This window comes from Phascolarctos cinereus, unplaced genomic scaffold (genome assembly GCF_003287225.1).
Source record: "Phascolarctos cinereus isolate Bilbo 61053 unplaced genomic scaffold, phaCin_HiC Scaffold_726;HRSCAF=1367, whole genome shotgun sequence".
NCBI classification, from domain to species: domain Eukaryota; kingdom Metazoa; phylum Chordata; class Mammalia; order Diprotodontia; family Phascolarctidae; genus Phascolarctos; species Phascolarctos cinereus.
The window spans coordinates 290,795,445-290,807,947 of record NW_027556098.1 but is presented as its reverse complement, the minus strand read 5'-3'; the positions used below and the strand labels follow the sequence as shown (position 1 = coordinate 290,807,947).

The 12,503-nt window shown below is 36.3% G+C and overlaps 1 protein-coding gene across 3 annotated transcripts in view; it reads right to left on the bottom strand.

The window, feature by feature from the left end:
- Positions 1-12,503, bottom strand: part of CNTN5 (contactin 5) — a 1,537,434-nt gene that overhangs the window by 92,743 nt on the left and 1,432,188 nt on the right. For all 3 annotated transcript variants that reach the window (XM_078147163.1, XM_078147162.1, XM_020996136.2), the window contains one exon: positions 2,926-3,084. In XM_078147163.1, coding sequence (XP_078003289.1) covers positions 2,926-3,084 — 159 coding nt within the window. The remainder of the gene's footprint in view (positions 1-2,925; positions 3,085-12,503) is intronic.

Genomic DNA, 12,503 nt, shown 5'->3' with positions numbered 1-12,503 from the left:
AGAAGCTGACGATAAAAAAAAATTGAGAAACTCCTGCTTGTTCTCTTTTTCTGTTTTTAATTAATTTATTTCAACCTATTCATAGACCATTTTCATAAAAATTCTCTATAGGGGCAGCGAGGTGGCACAGTGGATAGAGCACTGGCCCTGGAGTCAAGAGGACCTGGTTTCAAATCCGGCCTCAGGCACCTAACACTCACTAGCTGTGTGACTTTGGGCAAGTCACTTAACCCCAATTGCCTCACCAAAAAAAAAAAAATTATAGGTGGCATATATAGTAGTGGCTGATGTCTTCTTTGTCACTTTTTATTTTTCTCTTTATTTTCTTAGGATCATACCTTGTATGATCTTTTCCTTTCTTTTGGAATTTTTTCCAATTTTTTTATATCTTTAAAATAATGACAATTCATATTTATGTAGAACTTAGAGGGTTATAAAGTGATTTGCATATATGAACTTGTTTTACCTTCACTACAACTCTGTAAGGTAACTGCTATAGATATTACCATCCCCATATAATAAAGAAGGAAACTGAGTCTGAGAAAGTTCCAATGATTTGCCCACAGCTGCATAGGTAGTAAGTGTCTGGGGTGAGATTAGAACCCATGTATTCCAGACTTGAAGTCACTAGCTATTTTGCCAGCAAACCTTGAAAACAGATTCCCTGGAAAGACCTTAAAAGGAATGCCTTTAGTTTTTTCCTAAATCAAAGAATTCTTCTTGGTGTATCACAGAAATACAAAATGTTAGAATTGAAAAGTACTTTAGAGATCATGTTGTTATGAGGAAATTGAGAAACAGAGATGGAGATCTATTTGCCCAATGTCACACAGGTAGTAAGGAGCTAGGACTCAAGATCTTTTGACTCCAAACTCAGTTATCGATGTTGTTGTTTGATCTGGCTACACTATAAAGCTGGCCATTGTTCCTGACTTTATCTTCTCAAGCATCACTGTCACTCGCTCAAATGAATTACTGAGGTGGTGCACTTTAAATTAGATTGTTCTACTACTATTGTTGCAGAAAAAAAAAAGTCAGTACAGAAAAATTGAATGACTTGTTCCATTGCACATCTCTTGTCCTCCTGTTTTCATCTATAAACGATTTTTAGGATGATCTGGCTTGGTTGAGTTTCACATCAAACTCTAGGCAGGTTTAGTTTCTCAACCAGCCTCTCCCTCCCCCTTTAAGGAAATTTTGCTTGTATTGGCATCATCCATTATGGTGTTTTTAAGATAATGTGTATTCTAAATCAGTGTTGTCCTTTTTATGTCTCTGGATGGCAAAGAGACTAAGTATGTGTTTGTTTGATGAAATCATTTGTAGGCCCTTTCAGGCCACTTATGAGGGTGACTATTTTTCATTAGTTAAGCTCTTCTAAGAAATGGTTTCATTTACAATAAGTATATCAATGGAGATGTGTTTCAGTTACTCTTACGGTATATTAAAGATTGTGCATTAAGATTCAAAAAAGTTAAATAAATGTTTGGAGACCAAGCTTTATCTGATTCTGAACTCCCTCTTCTCCCCTACCACTTTACCACCATCATTATGGAAGTAGAAAAGAATTTTTAAAAATTGGAGGATTTTTTAATAGTCCATTTCATGAGTAACCTTGACCAAAAAATAGGTTATCTGGAGGCTGACTTACTGGTGATGAATCTCTACATAGCTAACTTTTGCAGAAGAAAAAATTTGTCATCCAGATCATCAGATCACAGCTGAAGCCTTTTTAGCTTGAGAGAACCCATCAGAGATTTTCTCCCACTGGTATAAGAACTCAGAATTTTTTTCCCCTCCATGATGAACGATTAATGCAGAACTTCTGATATAAATTATTTATTTAACTTGACTTGAGAACTTCTCTAGCCAAAAGAGATTAGGAATTCTTCCTTGTGCTTATTCTTTTAGAATAATGGAAATGAGAACTGGAAAACAACAGTAAATGTTCATATCAATATTGCTGAGATTCCTTATCTTATTAGTTAAGTTTCCATGACTCCCAGCTAATGCAGTTCCCAGGATTGGAGGCCTATCTGACAGCAGCAAATCACCCTGAGGCAAAAACAGGAGGCAGCATTTGCCAGACAAATCAAAATACTTCCTTTCAGATTCTGGTAGAGAGATTCCAGGACTTTGAGCTCCAGAATTTCAGTAATAACAGTGCCCTCCTCTTCCCTGCTTCTAGTTTGGCCCTTACAGTTATTATCAAGGAGAGCAAACATTGTGGAGAGGGGACCACCATTCCCAATATCTCCATCCTCAGCTTCAGCCAGCTGCCACCAATGGGCAGGCAAACCCAAGAACTCTGGGAATAGCAGTATGTCCTTAAACCATGGGTCTTGCTTCTGGCTCATTTAATGGTTCAATATCAGAAACCACTATGATTTTATTAATGAAAATGACATTTAAGAAGATGCATTACCACTTGGCCTTTGTATTTGACTTGCAACTGAAACTTTCTGTATGTGTTGTTTTCCTGTAATAGAAGGTAAACTTCCTGAGAGCAGGAACTGCCTTGGTTTTCTCTTTGTATTCCTAGCACTTAGCACAGTACTGTGAACATTGTAAACATGTACCATAATTTTTCATTTTCCTTCCTTCCTTCCTTCCTTCCTTCCTTCCTTCCTTCCTTCCTTCCTTCCTTCCTTCCTTCCTTCCTTCCTTCCTTCCTTCCTTCCTTCCTTCCTTCCTTCTCCCCCCCGCTGCCTGTCCCTCTCTCCCTCTCTCTGTCTTTGTCTATCTCTCTGTGTGTCTCTCTCTCCCTCTCTCTCTCTCTCTCTCTCTCTCTCTCTCTCTCTCTCTCTCTCTCTCTCTCTCTCTCTCTCTCTCCCCCTCTCTGTCTCTGTATCTGTCTGTCTCTGTCTGTCTGTCTGTCTGTCTCTTCCTTTCTTGCTTTCTCTTTTTTCCATTAGCCCCTCTTACCTGTTTTTACTGTCTGCCAGCCAAGGGAGAAAGGACTTCGAGCTTGCAGATTGTAGGAAGAAATGGGGCTGTGGTTGTCTGCAGCAGGACTCCAGGACAGGGTGGCTGTGCTCTCTGTAATCTCTTCAACAATCACAATGCCAGGAGGACCTGGAGGACCTATGGGTAAACAGTAAGATATACAGTTCTAGGGGAATACAGCTTTAGGGAAATAATTTTGTGAACCTTAATTGAGTCATCATGACAAAGAGATGCATTTCCAATAAGGGCCTGATCAAAGGATATAATCACCTTAATGAAATACATATTTAATAACCAAAATTGACAGTACAAATCATGGGATACAGTTAGTGTTCATGATTTCTGGGGTAAATTAATTATAGATTTGATTTGGTCTCTCACAGTATACTTTGAGGCAAGTACCAATTAACATCACATTTCACAGTGAAAGAAAAAGAATGAGAAGTAAAGCTTAGGAAATAAATGCCAATATTGACTAAAGCTGTTGAGGGAGCTCACAGTTTACAGAATCTGCAGTTAAAGGTGATTGAGGCAAAGCACTTAGGAATAAAAACAATTCTGGGTCTCATTAAGACCTTGTCAACACATGGAACATGAAGTATTATGGCTAGAGGACTGAACTTGGGATAAATGTCTATGAATGGGAATTTGCTATTAGTCAATTCATTATTTAGGATCTAGACATGTGTTAGCTGAAGAAAGACCATAGCCCTTACTGAAAACTTATTTTGGGAAAATATCAAAGGGGATGGGTTTCTTTTGTGAAAGCTAAGAACAGAATTCTTATATGGCTTTCTATGGTTTTAATCTGGGAATTAGTTCTAAACTAACAACTCATCTCCAACTTGTCATTTTAGAATTGCCAAGGGATTAAATGACTTGCCTAGGGTCACACAGCAAGATTTGAACTAAGCCCTTCCTGGAACCAGTCTTCACCTCTTCAGTCATGATAATGGCTGCCTGTCAGCAATTCATATGTGCTTGTGATCATCAAGCACTTTTAGCTTACTAATCATAGAAATGATTATAATAGAAGCCTTTTTGAAACAAAAGAATAGAGGTGATAACCAAAGCACAAACATGACAGAACAGCTGGAATTTAGTTCTTAGCTGAGATCTCTACCTAATACCGATTTATGTATGCAAACTTTTTGAGATAGCTAGAGTATCTTCTGGCTGTGACATGATGCATGGCAGTTTTTCCTTAAAGATAATGCTTTGGTGGTTCCAGAGAACATGTGATGAAACGAATCTTTGGCAGAAGGTGACTATGGGTGCAGGATGTTGCATATACTGACAGACGGGATTGTTTCATGAGTTGCCTTTGCAACTCACTATTATTCTTTGTTATAAAGGAAGATTCAGTGTGCATGTGCGTGTGTGTGTGTGTGTGTGTGTGTGTGTATTATATTGGGAAATTACTAGTACAAAAAATCAAAAGCTACCAATAACACTAAAATAATATGATACTTTGAAACATAGGTATTTGTTCTAAAATTAATAATTACTTTCAATACAAAGAAAATGTAAAATGATGTTTATATATCTGAAGTGCCTGGTTGCAGTTAAGCTTGCGGCATGCATTCAGATTGGATTTTAGAAGGTCAAGTCTCACTGAGAACAATACAGTCATTTCCTTTCATGAATATATCGTTGAACATATATCATCACTGATTTTCTTTTGTGATACAACAGTATCGCTACTAACAGAAATTTACTTCAAGGATCTATAATTATTATCTCCAACATAGGTGCTCCCTCCCTCCCCAACTTTAGTAAATGATATTCACAAGTTTTTATGGCCCAAAGAAATTCACCACTTGGTGGAAGAAAGGAAAGAAAGAAAAAAGGAAGAAAGGAAACAAATAAGAATTTATTGAGCTCCTACTATGTGCCAGACACTGAGCTGTGTTTTACAAATATTACCTCATTTGATTCTCACAAAAACTCTGCAAAGTAGGTGCTATTATTATCCCCTTCTACAGTTGAGGAAACAGAGGCAGAGGTTAAGCCCAGGGTCACACATATAGTAAATGTGTGAGACTGGATTTAAAATCAAGTCTTCTTGACTCTAGGCCCATCCCTCCCAACCTCCCTTTATCTCTTCTTTCTTTCTCCTTCCTTTTTTTCCCCCAGTAGGTGGGGATAAGGGGGAGGGAGAAAAATAAGTGTTTTCTCAATGAAAAAAAATAGAAATTTTAAGAGTTTGAAATGCAATGGATGGATTTAAAAAATATAGTACAAATCTCAAGGGTTTCCCACAAATAGTTTACGAGAAAAAAAATTCTGGATAATGTCAAGGTTTATCAAATGTTGCATTATTACTCACAAAATAGAAAAAATACCCAGCATGTTGGCTAGATCTTTTGTGGAGAATCTCTAGGAAAACATGGACATAAATTGTACAAAATGATGAAAGTTGGGGTTTGCACCAATGGAAAGCCAATCCACATCAGTGAGATGATGTATCTAGTGAAGTACTGAACTAAATAGCTACCTTCTAAATCAGATTAAAGCCTGACAAATGCTGAGATAAATTTTGGTTCTTCTACTTACTGAGTGACCTAAATGACCCTTACTTTTCCGATCAGTAACATGGGGAAAATGATACCATGCTACCTACATCACAGACTATCATGATGAACAAATGAGGCAATTTACATATGTAAGACATTCTCTAAATAGATTATAATTGTTTTAATAGTCTTACCTAAACTAGAACCTCACATACTTTGAACATAGCAGGAACGAGATCTACAGATGTTAATAAATCCCTCTAGTAATGTTATTCTGATGCTATAGCAATCCAATCCAATTCAACAAATATTTGTTAAGCACCAAAGCCCTGTGCTGGGTCTTGAAGATAACAAAGACAAAAATGAAGAAAATGAAGAAGCTTATAATCTCCTAGAGGGTTATGGTATATTTCTAGTTGAACCTGCTGGAGTGAAGAGGGCAAAAAAAGAGGCTAAGGAAAAAAACAAAACAAAACAAATGCTCTAGGAATATCTGGATGGAGAAAGCACTAATAGCTAGGACATGGGATCAGGGCATTTATTAAAGCCCAATCGGAGCTACAGAATTGCAATCGAGCTCTTCCCTCTGTGTTAATGATCAAATTTTGTCAATGGTATACTGCTAAATTGTTTAGTGATCCACCACTACCGTGGTTAAAAACCAAGAGGACCCGGTAGGATGTCATCTGGGCAATAAATGTATGATAGCTTGGTCATGTTATATAGATGTGATTCAGACAGTATGAAATTTTAAACTAAATTTTGATCTTAAAGAAATAAAATATATAATGATCTATGTACTAATTCTCTGGCTCTTAAGTATTTCATGCTAACATTTCTGAAATATTTGTCACTGAAATGACCACAAACAGTGCCAATTTACCTATGCTTAGAATATGGATTACTGTAATTGCTTCTTGCTTATTGTATCAAAGCATTTTTGATATAATTGACACTTCATGGTACAAATGAAAACTCTATTTTTAAGTCCTCTTCCTGAGTTTTTATTGATGTTTATTTAAGTGCACAATAGGTCTTATTGTCCCATACTTTTAGTGAAAGTATTCCATTTAAAAAATTATTCCTTCAAAGGCTGGATGAACCTGCCAGGAATGTTTTTGAAGGTTTTGTCTATAGGATGAAGTGTGGAATTTTGGACTATACTATCTTTAAGATTCCTTCCAAATATAAGATTATATTCAGTCAAGGTGGCTCAATCATACTGATGGATATGAGAAATTAATTTATTAAAAATCAGTTGAATCAACTAGTCAGTTAATAAGCACTTATTCAATTCTCATTATACGCTATACACTATGTGCTGGATATACAAAGAAAGGCAAAACAGTTCCTGCTTTCAAGGAGCTTGGGGGAGACAACATATAAATAAGTAGGTACATACAAGATACATACAAAGTATATGGGAGCTACCTTAGTGGGGAAAGCTTAGTAATTTGACATTGTGTAAGTAGCTGTGAAATTCTGTGGTCATAAATTCAGAGCAGAAGATCCCACTGGAAAATTTACACAATACATTAAGCAATAAAAAATCCTAGAGTATACTGTGGTCTAGTGGCTCTGGAGTCAAAGGGCCTGACTTTAAGTCTTGCCTCTGATGCTTACTTACTTACCTCTGTGACTACTGGCAAATCACTTAACTTTCCCTACAGTTTGCTCATCTGTAAAATGATGGGACTGAAACATATGACCTCTGAAGTATCTTCCAGCCCTAGATCTGTGCTCCTATTAATTCATTCTTGAAGTCTATGAATACTATAAATTCAGAAGAATTGTTATGATATAAAGATCCTCCCCCTTTTATTTTTGCTGGCTGTCCTCTGTGCTTGGGACATTCTTCATCATCTTTGCTTCCTAACTACCTTGACTTTCTTCAAGTCTCAGTTAGTCTTACTTTCTGCAAGCTTTTCCCATGTCTCCTTAAACTTAGTGCCTCCACTCTGTTGATTATATCCGCCTTCTCCTTGGTCGGTTGCTGTCCTTCATTCTTGAAGAGGACCAAAATGACATCACTATGTTGGAGTCAATGTACAGTGTGTCTCATTGTGTTTGATCAGAACAATATAAGCTTGGAAGGCTCTACATATGTCTCCTACATATATCTTATTTGTACATAGTTGTTTGCAACTTAAACTATGGGTTCCTTCAAAGCAGGGAAATTTTTTTTTTGCCTTTCTTTGCCTTTTCTTTCTTTCTTTCTTTCTTTCTTTCTTTCTTTCTTTCTTTCTCTTTCTTTCTTTCTTTCTTTCTTTCTTTCCATTTTTCTTTCTTTCTCTTTTTTTCTTTCTAAGCATGCTAATGCTTGGCATGGTGCCTGGGCATATAGTTGGCACTAACAAATACTAGCTAACTGTCTGAAACATGACTAGAACTTTAGAGCAACACTAGACATCTCTCCTTTTAGTTCATGCAATTGAACTACCTTCTGAAAGCCTGCTTTCAATAATATGTAAACTCTACTAGGTAGAGTACAAAGTGAACTCACATTTTATTTAATTATTTTGAACTGAATTATTATTAAAAGCATGTTGAAGTGAAGTGTCTGCATGATAAATTGGTATTTACAAATATGTGTTGAGAAAATTATTTTCAAAGTACTGCTCTCAGCTATAAGGGAAAATATCAAGATGGTCACAATGTATTTATGGAGTATTTTATATGCGTTCTCTCTCTAGCTCTTCAAAACAATTCTGTGAGGTAGGTGGTGAAGCATTATTATTTCCATCTTACAGATGGGAAAAACAAGGCTCATATAAATCATTCAATAAGTCGAAGACATGGAAACAGGTCTTCCCACTCCTAATTAATTTTCCTCTACACTAAGCAGTTAGGTGATGCAGTGGATAGAGTGCTGAACATAGAGTCAACAAGATCTGAGTTCATATCTGACCTTAGACATTGACTAGCTGTGTAAGTCTGGACAAGACATTTAACATTTCCCTGCCTCAGTTACTTCACGTATAAAGTAAGGATATTAAGAGTACCTACCATCATGGTTGTGAGGATTAAATGAGATAATAATTGTAAAGTACTCTGGAAACATTACAATGCTACATAAATGTTATTGTTGTTGTTGTTGTTAAACTAACACTGTCCACATGACGATATCTCTGCTCCTAGGAAATGTATGTAGTAGTAGCAGAACACATCTAAGAGTATTTGTTCATATTTGGGGTATGTACTTAAGCTCTTTTTTATAGAAAAAAGATCCCCCTTCAGAAATATATATTGGATGTTCATAAATTTAAAATACTCAGAATTCCAACTATATGAAGTTTGTATAAAATTTACATTAAACAATATATACTCTCATTTTAAGCCTCCACAAAGATATCTTTATTGGTGATGTTTAATTCTTTTTCAAAGAGTTAAAGGGTGATGAAAAGGCTTTATTAGTTAACACAAGGCACCTTTAAAAGTGAATTAATAAGGGGTGAATGCCTCCATGATGAAAAATATATGACAACTAGCCAGGACCTGGGAGCTATGCAGATGTCACTCACTTAGTGAAAATCTCATTAAATTTTATGCTGAGCCGTAATCATTCATGGTGTCAGCTGGACAGTTAGGTTGGGAAGCTTTTCTCCTTAGGGCTGTTATTGTTTAGGACCCCCAAAATCAAATTTTTATTTGTGAATATACAATTCACAGTAAAAGGGAAGAGTCTGCTCAATTTTTCCTCAGTCAGCTTTGTTCAGAAAATGACCACCCATAAATGCCCTGTGATGTACTTCATCTTGGTGGAGATGCCATCTTCTCGTGGACCATCCACTCCTCTAGCAGTTATTAGATTAATCTGTATTGAATAAAAGCCTGAGTACATTACTAGACATATTAACTTATCTCATGGACATGATGTTTAGCTCGAGAATGGTTTTCTCCTCTTGAAAGACAGTATCTTTTGTTCTTTTAGAAAACTGAGTTTTATAAAACAGGCAAATTAAAAATACATATACATACACACAAGCACAAAGAGACTTTCTTTTTACCTCAAGAATTCCCATAGTTATTCTGATGTCATGATACTGAGCTAAGAAATCATAATTTAGCTTGAATAATTTTGAATTGAATCATAGAACTTTGGAGCCACAAAGGGTCATCTCAACCAATTTCTTCATTTGATAAGGGCATTAATAGTAATGAGATTATAGGAGGCCATCCTACTCTAACTTCCTTAGTTTACAGGTGAGGAAACTAAGTTTCCAATAAGGAAGTATCTGGCCAAGGTCAAAGAGTAAGTAGCAGAGCAATGAGTAGCAAAGCTTGGAACCAAGGATTTTTTTTTTTACTCCAAATTCGCTGCTCAGACAATAACTAGTAATGTTAGCACTCAAATGTTATTTCAGTTATATGTTTAAATATAGGCAATTATGCAAGTGGAACTATTTTTTTTCCACATCTGATTAAAGACTTCTATTATACATCCTTGCATAAACTTAAAACTCACAACTAACTGGCTAATCATGCAAATGCTTGCCAATATTGAGTTAAATTTCACTTAATTACTCATTCAATTTGATAAACCAAATGTTTATCAAATGAACTTTTGATCATTTACATAGTTCTTGTTGCTACTAGTTTGGGGGGGGATTTGGTTTTTTTTTTCTTATAGTAATTCCTAATCATTTGTCATGGATTTATTCCAAAGGGTCATGAAGAATAGCAAAATGGGAAACAAGGTGGTAGGGAGGCACAAGGAGTTTGGGACTTGACAACTTGTGTCAGTCTGAGCTGCTGGTGTTTTCCTGATATGGAATAGGATGATGAGTTTCTTTCTTTTTTTTTTTTTTTGCAATTGGGATTAAGTGACTTGCCCAGGGTCACACAGTTAGTAAGGGTCAAGTATTTAGTCTGAGGCCAGATTTGAACTCAGGTCCTCCTGACTTCAGGGCCAGTGCTCTATCCACTGTGCCACCTAACTGCCCCAGGATGATGAGTTTCTTAGATGATGAATAATGGGATAATGAACACAGAAGACATTTAATATGAAAAAGTTTATCTGTAATAGCACATAAAAGTCTGTGGTGACAACTCAGTCTCCAAAGGCTGCTAGTTAGGGATCTATTGCACTTTGAAGAAAGGGGAAACATATTGATTATATGTTTCTTTGGCTTCCTATTGCATCTTGGGTCTTCTGCTTGGTTTTTAAGTCTCACACAACCTAGCTCCACCCTATCTTTTCAGGCTTATTGGATTCCCTCTTTCTCACTCCATTTGGTGACCCAGTCAAAGTCTCTTCTGTGCCTCACACATGACACTCCATCTTCTATCACTGAGCTTTTACATGAGTTTTCTCCCATGCCTGGAATACACTCCCTCCTTACCTCTGCCTATACAGTGCCTCCAAAAGACGAAGTTCAGGCAAACATTTTCTGCAGGAAATCCCCAAATTGTTAGCACCCACACTCCCAACCTCTCTTGTACTGAACTGTTTTATGTTCTTTATATTTATGAATATATCCTGTGTATTTTCCATCTTATCTGTAGAATGTGAGTTTATTTCAAGTAGGGGTCATTTCTTTCTTTATACTTTCATCCCAGCACTTAGCACAGTACCTACAGCATAGTCAATGCTTAATAGGAATTCGTTGATTGCTTGTGGGGTGTCCTCTTGCTGTTCCCAAGCACTGCGTAACTCATTTATCTTCTCATTTCTTTCCTTTTCCCCTAGATATGTATAAACATTATCATCTTATGTGGGGATCCTAAACTGGGAGGCTGAGAAGAAAGAAGGGGTGAGACTGTTGATTTTGATGTGTAATATATATCCAAATATTCCAATAAGCTTGAGATTGATTCTCCTGGCCAAGCAATCTTTCTGGCTTCATGATAATGAGCTGTCCACACCCTCTTTGATCCCAGAATATGCAGCTTTCATGCTTTTTTTGTTTATTTTCTTTAGTATTATTCTGTTCATTTTAAACTTAATTTTTACTTGGTTGGGCCACTCCTTTGCTTTTTCCTCCCTCACAATTGCTTTATGTGCAAAATTAAACTTTTATATGATTTAAAAACAATTCACATGCAAATCTTTTAATTAAATTCTTTTAAAGTAAAGATGGCAAATAAGTCAAGGTATCTTGATGCATTTATATTTTAAAGCCAATTGACTATAAAATACATATAGAAGTATGCAACATGAAAGGAAAACAGTTCCTGTAGATGCTTTCTGAGGGGACAATAGGAGAAGGAATGCATAGAGTAAATGCCCAGATAGATATAGCCATCAACTACCAAATCAGGTAAGTGTAGACAGACAATCTCTAAAATGAAATTTTGGCCTGAATTATCTGGTTTGTCCATGTTCAATGATCTAGTTTAGCACGTAAGAATCAAGTCTTCATTTCAACATTATGCAATTTCTGAAACTCTGCATATAAAATGGAAAAACATTGGGAAAAATGATAACTATTCAGTCCTCTGGATATTTTGTTTACAAAACAACAGATATTGTGTGATTCCTAAGGGAGAAGTAAGTGGGTTTGGGTCTATCACATGCAGTCACCACAATACTGCTTCTATTTCTTCCACTAATCCTCAACCCAAATGCTACCACTATACTTCTCCCCTCTGTTTGCTAGATTTCCTTCAGGAAAATCCCTTATTACTTCATTTAATTTGTGATCTTGTCATTGTGGGGGTTCTCTACAAAACTGTAGATCATAAGCAATCTCTACTTTTTATCCTGTATAATTCTTGGTCATGCCCTTCCATATATCCTCCACAGGAAGAGCACTCTAGCCACTTGACCACTAGCTGACTGTTCTAAGATATTTAGTTCAAGAAAGTTGGGAGTAAATCCCAATTGATGAAGATGTTGAAGATTGAAAACACCATACTCTTACCAACTATTTCATTGTGTCTTTATTTTTCATTATTTCTTATATTTTAAATGTCTGCACCAACATATTTTAAAAGCATGCATGTGTGTGTCGGGAGAAATCATGGGAAAAATGTGGAAGAATCATGTAGAGGAGACATTCAAAAACTTCCCATCTACATTTACATGGTTATAATCAGCTC